General features: G+C 42.9%; 1 protein-coding gene across 1 annotated transcript in view; it reads right to left on the reverse strand.

The window, feature by feature from the left end:
• Positions 1-12,266: 12,266 nt before the first annotated feature.
• Positions 12,267-16,695, reverse strand: part of aspm (assembly factor for spindle microtubules) — a 30,399-nt gene continuing 25,970 nt past the window's right edge. Inside the window, exons 25-31 of the mRNA XM_063200822.1 lie at positions 16,395-16,544; positions 15,242-15,433; positions 14,680-14,872; positions 14,125-14,279; positions 13,596-13,772; positions 13,057-13,229; positions 12,267-12,520 (exon numbers count right to left, since the gene is read on the reverse strand). Of these exons, the coding sequence (XP_063056892.1) occupies positions 12,421-12,520; positions 13,057-13,229; positions 13,596-13,772; positions 14,125-14,279; positions 14,680-14,872; positions 15,242-15,433; positions 16,395-16,544 (1,140 nt within the window). The 3' untranslated portion in view covers positions 12,267-12,420. The remainder of the gene's footprint in view (positions 12,521-13,056; positions 13,230-13,595; positions 13,773-14,124; positions 14,280-14,679; positions 14,873-15,241; positions 15,434-16,394; positions 16,545-16,695) is intronic.

Consider the following 16,695-nt stretch of genomic DNA (forward strand, 5'->3'; position numbering starts at 1 on the left):
AGAGGAACATCTTCGAAGGACCCCAAATAATTGCACCACTTATTTGCCACAACTGTTTTAAATAGGCAATATACCGGTAATACATTCATTCAAACATTCAGAAGTTGGGCCTAGGTAGGAACAATTTCATGCCTACAAAGTGGTAGAATCTATGTGGCATTTATGTGCCATGGGAAAGATGATGCTTTCCACTTTAAAAGTGGAAATTACGAGGGTGGTGTAAGTTTATCCTGACAATGTTGTTAGGGAGCATTTGAAACGGCCAAAGATTTTGTTTCATATTCAGTGGCCTTGTGTGATTTTGTGCAAGCATTTTACCAATTCACAATATTTATGCCACTATTTGTACTACCTACAAAAATAATGTCACGTTTTGAGATAATTAAACTACAATGTCTGCACCAGCACCATGTTAAAAAGGTCAAAGGTTCTCATCGAGGTCAATCCTGTATCATAACTGATCATAGGTAAGCGGTTAGGGCGCCATGACTGAGGCACCCTGAGTATGGTACCGTCCCGTCGCACTGCTCCCTTAGGGCGCCATTGGGGGCTGCCCCCCTGCATAGGTGAGGCATAAAATGCAATTTAATTGTGTGCAGTCAGTGAACAATAGTGTGCTGTGTCACAATGACAGTGGGAGTTGAATTTTCCAGGTGGGCTGAAGTCTAAAGAATAACATTCTACGAGTTGCCCAGGGGAAAACACCACAGGTGATGAGGTCAGGTGTCTGTGTGCTTTTCATGTCCGTGTTTGGCATAATTCCCATGGCATGTGAATGCCACATTAGACTTCTTTGAACTGTGGTTTGTTAAGTCTGTGTCAAACACCACATGCTTCATGATTCCAGAGGCAACTCCTCTCTTGGAGAGAATGGAATGAATGATTGGAGCATTTCAGCTAAGATCAAGACGAGCTTAAAGTGTAACTTGCAGGTTAAACACCACTAAATCTCAAAAAAGACAAAAGGAAAAAAATCCTTGGTCCAGGCACTTCAGTTGGTTAATGTAGTAAAAAAACAAACTTTATTTAAGGGGCAAATGCATTAAAAAACACCAACGCGTTTCGGCGCTGTGGCCTTCATCAGGGTGTGTAAGAGAAACAAACAGCCATCTAATTATATGAGTGTCCTCAGGTGCAGTATCCTGGGCCATGAGAGCCACTAGGTCTACTCCAAGCCACAAGGGGCAGTGCTGAGACTAACCATCTTGTATAGCAACATGGCAGATTTGTTTCTATAAGTTAAAAACATCAGGATCATCATATAGCTGTAAACAAGATACATGCACTATCCTGGAACAGAGGATTCACTAGAAAGACATAGATAGATAAAGGGTAATTAGCTTGGCGAATAAAAGTAATCAATATTTAACTAAATACTGCATAGGATCACTAGATGTAGGCTACTCCATATATCAATGTCAAAAAATGTTGCGTGAAGCAAACATCTCTCATGATTATATTATCAGTAACATTTACAGCAATCAAAAACATTTATAAAAAAGGAGATAGGTCAAAGTCTTCGTTTAGACCGGGATATTCTGTGGCCTTCAGTTGATCAATCCAGAACATTTCTCTTTGTTTGAGGCGCTTGATTTTGTCTCCACCTCTGGCATCTAGGCACACAGCCTCAATGCCCACTGCACGTAGACTTGTGTCCCGTCCATGATGTGCGTCTTTATAGTGTCTGGCCATAGGGTAGTTCATGTTCCCTACTCTGATTGCATATCTATGCTCAGACACTCGGTCTCTGAATCTCCTTTTTGTGAGTCCCACATAAAAACAGCCACAAGGGCATTCCAGTCTATATATTACATGTGTGGTATTGCAATTTATGAAACTGTTAATGGGATATGTCTTGTTGCTGAATACATCTGTAAAGATGTTTGTTTTTACCATATTTTCACAGTAATTGCAATTACCACAGGGATAGTTGCCCTTTGGTCGACAAAGCCAAGTGTCTTTTCTCTCAGCAGGAAGGTGACTCCTCACAAGTTTATCTTTAATTGTGGGGGCCCTTCTGAAGCTGATTCCTGGTGGCTCTGTGAATATTTCTCTTAAGGTGGGGTCACATTCAATAATGTTCCAATTTTTCTTGATTATGTGTTTGATCTGAACTGCCTCTTTGCTATAGCGTGTGACAAAGTAGGGTTTTTGTGTTTGGTCTTCTTTTGATTTTGGACTCAGCAGATTCTTCCTCTCCAGTGACTGTGCTCTGTTATGAGCCTGGGTGAGAGTTTGAGTCTGATAGCCCCTCTGCTTAAAGCGCTTCTGCATGTCAACAGACTGAACCTGGAAATCATCTTCAGAGTCACATATGCGCTTTAGTCTCTGAATCTGGCCATAGGGGATGTTTTCAATGAGCCAGGGAGGGTGAAAGCTGTTGGCGTGCAATACAGTATTGCGGTCTGTTGACTTTCTGAAGATGGAAGTGTGTAAAAAGCCTTCATTGTCTTTGGATATCTGGAGATCCAGGAAGTTGATCACTTTTGTGTTGTATTCCAGACTTAACTTTAAGTTCTCATTCAATCTGTTCACATAGGCATGGAAATTGAGGAGTTCTTCCTCTGACCCAGAGAAGAATATTATGACATCGTCTATAAATCTGCCCCACCACACTATGCAGTCTTTAAACGGGTTTTGGTTTGAAAAGATGTGTTGTTCCTCCCATAAGCCTAAAAACAAGTTTGCGTAGTTGGGAGCAAAGCATGCCCCCATGGCTGTCCCTTTTTCTTGTTTGTATAATTTGTCCTGAAAGAGGAAAACATTATTTTTCAAAGTCCACTCCGTCAGTTGCACGATAAAGTCAGTAGGGGGCATGAGGTCATCTGGTCTGGATCCAAGGTAATGTTTTAGAGCCTTCAGACCTTCATCATGAACAATGTTGCTATAAAGAGATTCGACATCCATTGTTGCCATAACACAGGAACCAATATTTTTTATTTCTTCAATCTTATTTAAAACTTGTGTACTGTCCTGGATATAAGAGGGCAAAGTTGCCACAAATGGCTTGATAAAATGGTCAACAAATTTAGAAGCCGGTTCTGTTATTGAGTCATTCCCACTTATGATTGGTCTGCCAGGTGGGTTTTCCAAATCCTTGTGCACTTTAGGCAGCATGTAGAACGTAGGGAAACGTGGATGTTTACAGAGCAAGAAATCATATTCATTTTTAGTAATCCAGTCATGTCCTTTTGCCATATTCAGTAATTGTTCCAATTCTCTTTTCATTGTCTCCATTGGGTTAACTGGGGGCATTGAATAATAATGAGTATTCTCTAATTGGCGCAATGCTTCACTTATGTATCTCTTCTTATCCCAAACGCAAACAGCACCACCTTTATCGGCACTCTTAATCAGTATGTCTTCTCTATTTGATAGCCATTTCAGTGCTTCAGATTCATTTCGTGTGAGATTGTACTGTCTTGTCTTTTTTTGTCTACTGTAAATCTTTTCCACTTCATAAGTCACCTTCTTTGTGAATGTGGTCAGTGTAGAGTTTGTGATGCAAGGCATGAAAGTGGATTTAGGTCGAAAATTAGAGTAAGTCGAGGAAGTGGAATGGACAGCTGCACTCTGTACATTTTGATGGTACCAGGCTTTCAAATGTAAGTTCCTGTAGAACCTAAACAGGTCCACCTTGGTGTCAAACTCCTTACCTCTGTAGGAAGGAGAGAATGAAAGGCCTTTGGAAAGAACAGAGATGCAGTCATCTGAAAGAGAGAGGTCTGAGATGTTGATTACTGCTGACTCCTCAGCTGTCTCGTTGGAGTCTGTGGCTGAGGTTGTCTTCCGCCGCCTCTTCCCCCTCCGCGTTTTCCTCTTCCTCTTGTCCGGGGTGGATTTGTTTGTCTGGGGCCAGGTTCCAAAAAAGAGGTGCGACCATGCATGTCAGATGTTTGTGAGCAGTTCTTATCATCATCATCATCATCATCATCATCAGTACTAGGGATATTAAAAGACACTCTTCTCTTAGTCTGGTAATTCTTCTTGCCCCATTTGTACACAACACCAGTGCTGTAGTCAGCAAGATCCCGCTTAAATGTCTCAATTTTGCCTTGTGTCAGTGTTGATTTAAGTCTTTCAAGATCTTCTTTCAGTTTCTGTTCAAATGGCAATCTTTTGTCTTCTGGTTCTGCCTGTGCAAGCTCAGACTTTAACTTTTCAATTTCCAATTGTAAGGCTGATTTTTGCTTTTTGGCTTCCTCAATCAGCAAGAGAATCAAATCTAGAGAACATTTGTTTAGAATTGCTTCCCATTTGTCCTTGAACTCCTCATCATAGTATCCAAATGAAGGGAATTTGTTCAGTCTCAGACCTCTTGGTATCATATCTTTCCTCCAATAGTCAGATAGATTAATCATGTGTAGATTTAACTTCAGCTCTTTTTCAGAAAGTTTCCGAAGATCAAAGAGGAGCTTACGTGAATTAGTCTGTTGTCCAGTTTCTTGATCCATGTTTAAATCCATAAGGGTATCTTCAACAATGATGCTTTTGCCCTCATCCGTTGTGTAGGAAAAAGACTTGTTTTTTGTCAAACTCATTTTGTGATGGGTACTAAACGTTCAAAGGTGTAGGAACGGAGCTGCTCTTGCCCAGGATGACCCAGTAAATCCTTAAGTATTCAGCAAAAGAGTTGGTAGAGCGCTTCTAGTGTCCCTCAAAACCAACTGGTGCTCTTGGAAGGGGTTCAATGTTTCAAAAAAGACAAAAGGAAAAAAATCCTTGGTCCAGGCACTTCAGTTGGTTAATGTAGTAAAAAAACAAACTTTATTTAAGGGGCAAATGCATTAAAAAACACCAACGCGTTTCGGCGCTGTGGCCTTCATCAGGGTGTGTAAGAGAAACAAACAGCCATCTAATTATATGAGTGTCCTCAGGTGCAGTATCCTGGGCCATGAGAGCCACTAGGTCTACTCCAAGCCACAAGGGGCAGTGCTGAGACTAACCATCTTGTATAGCAACATGGCAGATTTGTTTCTATAAGTTAAAAACATCAGGATCATCATATAGCTGTAAACAAGATACATGCACTATCCTGGAACAGAGGATTCACTAGAAAGACATAGATAGATAAAGGGTAATTAGCTTGGCGAATAAAAGTAATCAATATTTAACTAAATACTGCATAGGATCACTAGATGTAGGCTACTCCATATATCAATGTCAAAAAATGTTGCGTGAAGCAAACATCTCTCATGATTATATTATCAGTAACATTTACAGCAATCAAAAACATTTATAAAAAAGGAGATAGGTCAAAGTCTTCGTTTAGACCGGGATATTCTGTGGCCTTCACTGATTTACTGGGTCATCCTGGGCAAGAGCAGCTCCGTTCCTACACCTTTGAACGTTTAGTACCCATCACAAAATGAGTTTGACAAAAAACAAGTCTTTTTCCTACACAACGGATGAGGGCAAAAGCATCATTGTTGAAGATACCCTTATGGATTTAAACATGGATCAAGAAACTGGACAACAGACTAATTCACGTAAGCTCCTCTTTGATCTTCGGAAACTTTCTGAAAAAGAGCTGAAGTTAAATCTACACATGATTAATCTATCTGACTATTGGAGGAAAGATATGATACCAAGAGGTCTGAGACTGAACAAATTCCCTTCATTTGGATACTATGATGAGGAGTTCAAGGACAAATGGGAAGCAATTCTAAACAAATGTTCTCTAGATTTGATTCTCTTGCTGATTGAGGAAGCCAAAAAGCAAAAATCAGCCTTACAATTGGAAATTGAAAAGTTAAAGTCTGAGCTTGCACAGGCAGAACCAGAAGACAAAAGATTGCCATTTGAACAGAAACTGAAAGAAGATCTTGAAAGACTTAAATCAACACTGACACAAGGCAAAATTGAGACATTTAAGCGGGATCTTGCTGACTACAGCACTGGTGTTGTGTACAAATGGGGCAAGAAGAATTACCAGACTAAGAGAAGAGTGTCTTTTAATATCCCTAGTACTGATGATGATGATGATGATGATGATGATAAGAACTGCTCACAAACATCTGACATGCATGGTCGCACCTCTTTTTTGGAACCTGGCCCCAGACAAACAAATCCACCCCGGACAAGAGGAAGAGGAAAACGCGGAGGGGGAAGAGGCGGCGGAAGACAACCTCAGCCACAGACTCCAACGAGACAGCTGAGGAGTCAGCAGTAATCAACATCTCAGACCTCTCTCTTTCAGATGACTGCATCTCTGTTCTTTCCAAAGGCCTTTCATTCTCTCCTTCCTACAGAGGTAAGGAGTTTGACACCAAGGTGGACCTGTTTAGGTTCTACAGGAACTTACATTTGAAAGCCTGGTACCATCAAAATGTACAGAGTGCAGCTGTCCATTCCACTTCCTCGACTTACTCTAATTTTCGACCTAAATCCACTTTCATGCCTTGCATCACAAACTCTACACTGACCACATTCACAAAGAAGGTGACTTATGAAGTGGAAAAGATTTACAGTAGACAAAAAAAGACAAGACAGTACAATCTCACACGAAATGAATCTGAAGCACTGAAATGGCTATCAAATAGAGAAGACATACTGATTAAGAGTGCCGATAAAGGTGGTGCTGTTTGCGTTTGGGATAAGAAGAGATACATAAGTGAAGCATTGCGCCAATTAGAGAATACTCATTATTATTCAATGCCCCCAGTTAACCCAATGGAGACAATGAAAAGAGAATTGGAACAATTACTGAATATGGCAAAAGGACATGACTGGATTACTAAAAATGAATATGATTTCTTGCTCTGTAAACATCCACGTTTCCCTACGTTCTACATGCTGCCTAAAGTGCACAAGGATTTGGAAAACCCACCTGGCAGACCAATCATAAGTGGGAATGACTCAATAACAGAACCGGCTTCTAAATTTGTTGACCATTTTATCAAGCCATTTGTGGCAACTTTGCCCTCTTATATCCAGGACAGTACACAAGTTTTAAATAAGATTGAAGAAATAAAAAATATTGGTTCCTGTGTTATGGCAACAATGGATGTCGAATCTCTTTATAGCAACATTGTTCATGATGAAGGTCTGAAGGCTCTAAAACATTACCTTGGATCCAGACCAGATGACCTCATGCCCCCTACTGACTTTATCGTGCAACTGACGGAGTGGACTTTGAAAAATAATGTTTTCCTCTTTCAGGACAAATTATACAAACAAGAAAAAGGGACAGCCATGGGGGCATGCTTTGCTCCCAACTACGCAAACTTGTTTTTAGGCTTATGGGAGGAACAACACATCTTTTCAAACCAAAACCCGTTTAAAGACTGCATAGTGTGGTGGGGCAGATTTATAGACGATGTCATAATATTCTTCTCTGGGTCAGAGGAAGAACTCCTCAATTTCCATGCCTATGTGAACAGATTGAATGAGAACTTAAAGTTAAGTCTGGAATACAACACAAAAGTGATCAACTTCCTGGATCTCCAGATATCCAAAGACAATGAAGGCTTTTTACACACTTCCATCTTCAGAAAGTCAACAGACCGCAATACTGTATTGCACGCCAACAGCTTTCACCCTCCCTGGCTCATTGAAAACATCCCCTATGGCCAGATTCAGAGACTAAAGCGCATATGTGACTCTGAAGATGATTTCCAGGTTCAGTCTGTTGACATGCAGAAGCGCTTTAAGCAGAGGGGCTATCAGACTCAAACTCTCACCCAGGCTCATAACAGAGCACAGTCACTGGAGAGGAAGAATCTGCTGAGTCCAAAATCAAAAGAAGACCAAACACAAAAACCCTACTTTGTCACACGCTATAGCAAAGAGGCAGTTCAGATCAAACACATAATCAAGAAAAATTGGAACATTATTGAATGTGACCCCACCTTAAGAGAAATATTCACAGAGCCACCAGGAATCAGCTTCAGAAGGGCCCCCACAATTAAAGATAAACTTGTGAGGAGTCACCTTCCTGCTGAGAGAAAAGACACTTGGCTTTGTCGACCAAAGGGCAACTATCCCTGTGGCAGTGACGTGCAGTGAAGGGTATGGTAGGGTAGGCAGTAAATATAGAATATATATCTATTTATATATATATATATATATATATATATATATATATATATATATATATATATATATATATATATATATATATTAACGGTGGGTTCGGTCCTCCCCCAGAAAAAAAATGTATTTCTTAGATGCAATTTCCTGCATTTTAACCAAATCTGGAGAGTCACTATCAGCTAAAAACTTTTACAAAAGACTAAAAACTTTGAACAAATAGTCCCCTTTCATGCAGATCTGAAATGTAACATGTGTGTGTGTGTGTGTGTGTGTGTGTGTGTGTGTGTGTGTGTGTGTGTGTGTGTGTGTGTGTGTGTGTGTGTGTGTGTGTGTGTGTGTGTGTGTGTGTGTGTGTGTGTGTGTGTGTGTGAGAGAGAGAGGGGGGCCTTATGCCACAAGGTATGGTTTGAATAGGCAAATAGGCCTATTCACATAAACATGCTGATATGGTCTTTAATGTGCAACAAATTAGTAGGCCTATGTTTCTCTAAATACTGTAAATATAAAGTAGGCTATAAGATGCCATCAGTGCTTAACCACCACAGCTCTAATAACTAAATAAGTAAATAGGCTACACTATTTAGACATTTGGACATTGTCAGTAGACCTAAATCTGAAACAATAAGTGAAAACATAATTTCAATTTCTTGAAAAGGCCAGCTACACTTATTTGTTTTGCCAAATTGCCAAATTAGCTCCAAGACCCATACTTTGTACACCTTTAAGGACCTGTAGGCCTACATTTTACAATAATAATTTAGAAAGCTACAACATTTTGGGGGAAAAGCTTTAACTTTTGGCTTTAGCAGTTGATTTTGTTGCTCTTCTGTTTATTCTGTTGCAAATGCCAGGGCGTTTCACATGGATGGAGGGTGGCACAGTGTAGCCTACTTTTGAAGATAAAATGTCTAGTTCACCAACTGTGAATCACACCATAGCATGTGAGGGGGAAACGATTTACATTTAGCAATAAACCAACCTAGGTAACAGCTCCTGCCTCACTGCCGCGTTTTGTGCTGATAATCAAACACTCACAGACAAGAAGGAAAGTAGGCAAGGGGGCGGGTTGCTTGCAAACATGACCCGTGCATTCAGACAGTATCGAGTAAACCAACGAAACCACTTCTGAGACTCATTCTTGTGCGTGATAGTATTCTCAAACACTTCAGCTACGGTTGTGCAAGGTGTTTCAAATAAAGTCAATTTGTGAGTGCGGAAGCACTCCGAGAAACCATCCCCAGTCAATCGTCCTGTTCCACGTTGATCTCGACTCGCACACCGCGCACTTCAAAAGAACGCAGCTGCACTTGCTAACAGGCTCCACACAACTCACGCATTGCGTAGTCACTTATGTAGACCTCCTTGCGTAGTCATCATCATAATAAATTAGGGAAATGGAGTCATGTCGTACGCTCAAAAAACAATCTCGCGTCCATAATAACACACACACGGTCTATTCATGTCCACCACCGCACAACCAATCTTCAATGTCAACACCCTGACAAACGGTGACAACAAAAGGCACCACGAAAAAACTTGAGCATGTTCATGTTAAAAGGCTACCCGCAGCATAATAATTAGATGAATCTTACCTTAAAGCAGAATCACAAGTAGGCTGTGTTTTTCATGCAAGCTAGTTCCATTAAAAGCCCGGGGTGGTTGACATGATGAAGACATTTTGTCCCAGTGCAAACTACTTGAAGCTGCTACCCATCTGATGTTGAATATTTCCACAATGCAGCGATTGCAAACGGCTCAGCTGTCTGTCACTTGAACCGTCTTTCTTGCTACTTCTCGGCATTTTTTTTAAATAATAAAGACAAAAAGCCAAAGACTGCCATGTTTTCTTTCCGATACGGCTAGAGATTTGAACAAGCCTTGCCTTGCTAGTTGTTGCTATCATAGCTGCCTGTAGGGCAGAAATTGGCTACTACCTGAATTGTAACAATTTTTCATTTTGGGCGCTGTGATTGGCTCACATACTCCCGCCACAGAGTAAAGGCTCTGCTTTTAGTCCCATTGACAAGCTATGTGACAACTTAATACGCATGCGCAAACTTCTACATTGACAGCATTGAAGGCAGGGTAGGCAGAGGAAAAGCGAGCCTTACCGGGCTGCCTGGCTGGCATTCGAAAGCTCTGCTTTCAGCCTGTCTCTGCTACCAGCCGGGACTGCGCGTTGCCACGGCAACCTGCCCAAGCCTGAGCGCTTTGCTTCGTGCGATTACTTAGGTTTTTGAACGTTGTCCTGTGTATACTGTACTTTAAACAGCTCATAATTTATGCTGAATCAATGTTATTGTTGTGTAGGCCTATGTGAACTCTGAAGAGAATATTTTTTTAAACACGTGTTAGTTTTTATTTTTAAGACATTTATCCCAGGGTAGGCACTGCCTACCCTGCCTACCCTGCCCGCACGTCTCTGCCCTGTGGTAATTGCAATTACTGTGAAAATATGGTAAAAACAAACATCTTTACAGATGTATTCAGCAACAAGACATATCCCATTAACAGTTTCATAAATTGCAATACCACACATGTAATATATAGACTGGAATGCCCTTGTGGCTGTTTTTATGTGGGACTCACAAAAAGGAGATTCAGAGACCGAGTGTCTGAGCATAGATATGCAATCAGAGTAGGGAACATGAACTACCCTATGGCCAGACACTATAAAGACGCACATCATGGACGGGACACAAGTCTACGTGCAGTGGGCATTGAGGCTGTGTGCCTAGATGCCAGAGGTGGAGACAAAATCAAGCGCCTCAAACAAAGAGAAATGTTCTGGATTGATCAACTGAAGGCCACAGAATATCCCGGTCTAAACGAAGACTTTGACCTATCTCCTTTTTTATAAATGTTTTTGATTGCTGTAAATGTTACTGATAATATAATCATGAGAGATGTTTGCTTCACGCAACATTTTTTGACATTGATATATGGAGTAGCCTACATCTAGTGATCCTATGCAGTATTTAGTTAAATATTGATTACTTTTATTCGCCAAGCTAATTACCCTTTATCTATCTATGTCTTTCTAGTGAATCCTCTGTTCCAGGATAGTGCATGTATCTTGTTTACAGCTATATGATGATCCTGATGTTTTTAACTTATAGAAACAAATCTGCCATGTTGCTATACAAGATGGTTAGTCTCAGCACTGCCCCTTGTGGCTTGGAGTAGACCTAGTGGCTCTCATGGCCCAGGATACTGCACCTGAGGACACTCATATAATTAGATGGCTGTTTGTTTCTCTTACACACCCTGATGAAGGCCACAGCGCCGAAACGCGTTGGTGTTTTTTAATGCATTTGCCCCTTAAATAAAGTTTGTTTTTTTTACTACATTAACCAACTGAAGTGCCTGGACCAAGGATTTTTTTCCTTTTGTCTTTTTTGAAACATTGAACCCCTTCCAAGAGCACCAGTTGGTTTTGAGGGACACTAGAAGCGCTCTACCAACTCTTTTGCGGACCACTAAATCTCATTTTAAGAACCTCAATACATAAATTTAGATGTGATATATGTATATATATGCTCTGCTGTAGCATTCTCAAACGGCGTCAATGCGCTGCAGAACCCCCGGGGGTCCTGGACCGGACCCCACTTTGAGAAACATTGCTCTTGGGTCTTTTCATTCATTACATTGCATTACACTTGACACTTTTATCCAAAGCCACTTTGTTATTTTAGCTGCAGGGTATTGGTAACAACAGTCCCTGGAGCAGTGTGGGATTAGGTGCCTTCCTCAAGGGCACTTCAGCCATGGAGTGAGGTAGGGAGTGGAAGGTTGGGATTCGAACATGCAACCCTTTGATCTAAAGCTCATCTCCTTGACTGGGCCACGGCTGCCCCATTCAAGTGGGTACAAATGCTCTGTATCTGGCAAAACCAGGCTACAAGCTATAATATGGGCATCAGGCAGGTGAAGCATTGTGTAGCTCCTGTTAGCTGAATATTTTAAATTAGTTTTTGAAACAATAATTAATAAAAAATATTTTAAAAAATAAAAATTATAAATAATATAAATAATATAATAATAATAATAATAATAATAATAATAAAAAATATATATAATGGTTAGGGGTACCGTCTTGAGATCAGAGAGCCACAACAGGATGGTTGCGGCTGAACAACACCTCATCAAATGATGCCGCCTCTGCGGTGCCCAACATGTGCCCCCCATGGCCTATGCACCACTGTAGACAATAGACTGATTCAAAAATGAAGTAGGTTTTGACAAGACCATTTATTTACAAAAGCAAATATTTACAAAAGATAAAAAGATAAAAGATACAAAGATTTAAAAAAACACATTTTCTTTTAAAAGCAGTTAAACGAAATCTGAAGGAATTGAAAAAAAAGAAAAGAAAAAAAACACACCTTACAATTTAATACATAAAACATCTGCAACCATTTGGATCGCTGTCAGAGAGTCAATATCCCTGCGTTTGTTCTTCCCCAACACCCAATCAGGAACAAACCTGCAATCAGAAGCACAACATGGATGTCAGAACAACACAAAAGCACACGCACACACACCTCTACTGGCACACACACACAAGCACAAAAAAGCACACATAACCCTACTGGTACCAATCCACACACATGCCTCTTGTTGCAGTTTCACAAACATCAGCTACACGACTACTGACACACACACACACACAGACACAGACACAGACACAGACACAGACACAGACACAGACACAGACACAGACACAGACACAGACACAGACACAGACACAGACACAGACACAGACACAGACACAGACACAGACACAGACACAGACACAGACACAGACACAGACACAGACACAGACACAGACACAGACACCGACACCGACACCGACACCGACACCGACACCGACACCGACACAGATACAGATACAGACACAGACACAGACACAGACATAGACATAGACATAGACACAGACACAGACACAGACACAGACACAGACACACACACACACACACACACACACACACACACACACACACAGCAGTGTTGTTGGTGTACCTGGGCGGTGCGCGTGATTTGCGTGGTGTGGGTGGGATGAGGAGGCTGCCGTTGAGGGATCCAGTGCTCCTCTGCTGGGCCACCAGCCTCTCCGTGTCCTTGCGGCACTTCCTCATGGTCAGCCGGTAGATGCTACGCAGCCGATCCACAGCCTTCGGGATACTCCTCACCTCCTAACACACACACACACCATCAGGTCAAGACACAAACACAGACATGCATGCAAGAGGTCATGCTAGCTTTATTTTTTGGGCGCCATCAACTATGAAAGCTGGGTCTGTATTGGGGATTGAATTGGAGACTCATTACTACCTGTGCCGAGGACCCTGAGCAGACTGCCCTATGCCTAGGTCTACACTACAGTATAGTACCACAGTATCTTACCGCTGCCCTGTGCTGTATAGGTGTAGGTCTACACTAGAGTAGAGTACAGTATCTTACCGCTGCCCTGTGCCTAGGTCTACACTACAGTATCTTACCGCTGCCCTGTGCTGTATAGGTGTAGGTCTACACTAGAGTAGAGTACTACAGTATCTTACCGCTGCCCTGTGTGCGTCCTGCACCAGCAGGTAGAGCAGGAAGCAGGCCTTGGTGAAGATGCTGCCCCCCTTGGTGTCCATCTTGTCTCCGGCCTTCTCGCGGTAGATCTGCAGCAGGTCCAGCAGCATGTCCACCGCATGCTCCGCCGCAAACACCGCTTCCAGCGTCCGCTCATACTGCACAATTCAAATACAACAGCACTTAGTCACCATTAGCCTTAAGGTTTAAAATACAGTACAACTCAGTCACCATTAGTCTCCAGCGTCCGCCGATAATGTAGGATAAAAATACAGCACAGTCACCATTCGCCTGAAGAGTGCCCTCATACTAGAATACATTTTAAACACACCAACCACCAATTCCAAGTTTCCAGCTTGAACCGGACAGGCACAGTACCACCTGGTACTACAGATACCTTGGCCAGGTTAAGCAAGTGTCACCTGTGCGTACCTTGGCCATGTGAAGTAATTACAATCATCATGTGTGTACCTTGGGCATGTGGTGTAATTATCATCATCATGTGCGTACCTTGGACAGGTTGAGCAGCACCTGGGTGGCCAGGCTGATAGCCTCCATGGAGGGCAGGCTGCGGTTGCAGCTCCTGATGAGGGTGACGATCTTCTCCGTGGCTCCACTCTTCACCAGGTGCTCACAGCACTCCGGAGACAAACGCGTCGCCGTCTCTGCAACAGACCAACGGACAGGGGAGCAGAGGATGACTAAGCCGCAGCATACAGGTTAATGATGTTTCAGTAGTCGCATATGTCACTGGGTGGTGCAACTACAGCTATAAATGCTACCATCTTATGAATAAAATAGTTTTTTGATGACAGAGCACTAGCCAGGCCATGCCCTCCTAGTGACGCAACACCTTCAGCGTTGCTTCTAGTCAGGCCAAGAGCAATACAATATTGTTCCTGAGCTCCCGGAAAAACGGGAGCTCCACCCAGCTCTTGGTCAGACCAAGTCTCGAAGAGATTTGAAAGTCAATAATGACAATCAGGCTGACAGAGCACTGCCCCACTGAAGTTGCTAGAGTGGGAAAAACCCTCCCCCCTCCCTTTTTTCAAGTTATGTACTGACCTAGGTATTTCAAGGCTAGGAGGATGTAGGCGTAGTTGTTGAAGGCTAGCAGGTAGTCGATGGCTGTGACCGTCTTGTTGCGCAGGCGATCCTCCTCCTTTAGCTCTCGGTTGACCTTTCGGAAGCGATGCCGCATGGCAACTATCTTTCGGTTGTCGTGCAGCTTTCGGGAGCAGTGACCTCTCCACAAAGCCTGAGGAAGAGGCAAAAAACCGAGGACGGTGAGCAGTTGTTAACACACACAACTTGGCAGTCATACTGTAGATCACCTGACCTTGTGTTCCACACCTGATCTGTTGACATTTCATCGTTATATTCATCACACTTAGCTGACGCTTTTATCCAAAGCGACTAAGTAATTTAGAAACAGGGTATTCGCTACAGTCCTTGCTCATGGGCACTTCAGCCATGGATGAGCATCATAAGGATAGCATTTAAACCTGCAACCCTCTGATTCAAAGATTAGCACTCTAACTATTGAGTTGCCCCCCAGGGCTGCCCCCTGAGCTATGAACGAACCACACGGGAGCAACGACGACTTCACCCCGGAGCCTCTATTCACCTGTGCCCTGAGGATGCCGCGATGCACCCGCTCCTGGCGTCTGCGCTGCAGGTGTGCCCGTACGGCGCGCTGGATGACAGTGGCGGCGTGGTGGCGTCTGGCTTCCCTCTCCTGGGCCTCGCGACGAGCCTCACGTGCCCGCTCTCGCTCCAACAGGTACCGCCGCCGCTGCAGCCAGCACTTCACCCACCGCTGCACACACACACACACACACACAAAGATGGAGACATAATTAGCATTCAAGTTATCTAATAAACAGAAGTGTTGATTGTGGCTCAACGAAGTAAAAAGCCTTGATCTTGTGCTCTGAAAATGATTAGAAGATTAGAAGATGGAACGAATGGAAGATTAGAAGATGGAACGAATATCAAGTCATGGGTAGAATAGCCAGCTGATGAACATCTGGTGAGTATGAGTGAGAACGTTCACTTGCACTACTCCAAGGCTAGTATGAACTCGATATTTTTTTTTTGCGTTTCAGGCCTTCACACTAGAAAATGGAACGCAGTTGCCCAACAGCCTGAAACACAACGACAACAGGCTGTCATCATGCTTTAGCGTATGTATTGCACGCTATAGCACCATAGTGCATTCAGCGTGTTGGTGCAACGTCTTTTGAAGTTAAAGCGTGATCCTCAACGCAACGGTAAAGCGCCGTCATGCACTTTTGACACGTGACGAGGTTTGCACAGTTTTCCCGCCGTGTCGGCGATTTTGTTTTGCCACAGCGCATTTCTGTTGCTAAACGCAAATATGCTTTGCTGTGCCCTAACCAAAACCAAACCTAACCTGTCAGTAAAGCAATGTTTCTGCTGCTTTACTTTTGCCAAGAACCGTGACTTTAGGCGAATTTCTAGCTAAATTGTGCCTAAACCAAAACCATCCCTAAACCTAACCTGTCACAGGGCGTTGTGGAGCACGCTTTAACTTGTAAAGGCATAATGGACACACGCGATAAGGTTCAAATCAGCGCGTCATCTATACGCAATGCATGATGACATGTTGACGATAAAAACTCCTTGATGATGGGAGCTCTGTTGTGGTGTTATGGACTTTCCACTTCATTTCAGTTTGACTTAGTTCAGCACTGAGACCCCTTGAAGGCAACGTGATAAGTTGATTTTCTGCGTATTCCATGGCTACTGGCGCTAACCTGAATGCAGAGGACTGAGTGCATCTGTGCTCTGGCAGCCTGGAGGGCTCTGTGGGCGCGATACGCCCGCTGGATCCTGATGGCACAGGCGTGGTGGTACGCCGCCGACGTGAAGCACAGACGCCTGCGGGCATCCCTGGCCTCCTGGAGCTGCAAAGCAACGCGGAAGAAAATATGTAAGATGCAGGGCTTGACACAAACTTTTTTGCTTGCCTACCATGTGGCTACTGGTTTTCCTGAGTCAGTAGCCATCTAGCTATTCTACTAGCCAGAAATGTGAAATGCAGAATATATGCTATTC

Source organism: Engraulis encrasicolus, chromosome 6 (genome assembly GCF_034702125.1).
Source record: "Engraulis encrasicolus isolate BLACKSEA-1 chromosome 6, IST_EnEncr_1.0, whole genome shotgun sequence".
Taxonomy (NCBI): Eukaryota; Metazoa; Chordata; class Actinopteri; order Clupeiformes; family Engraulidae; genus Engraulis; species Engraulis encrasicolus.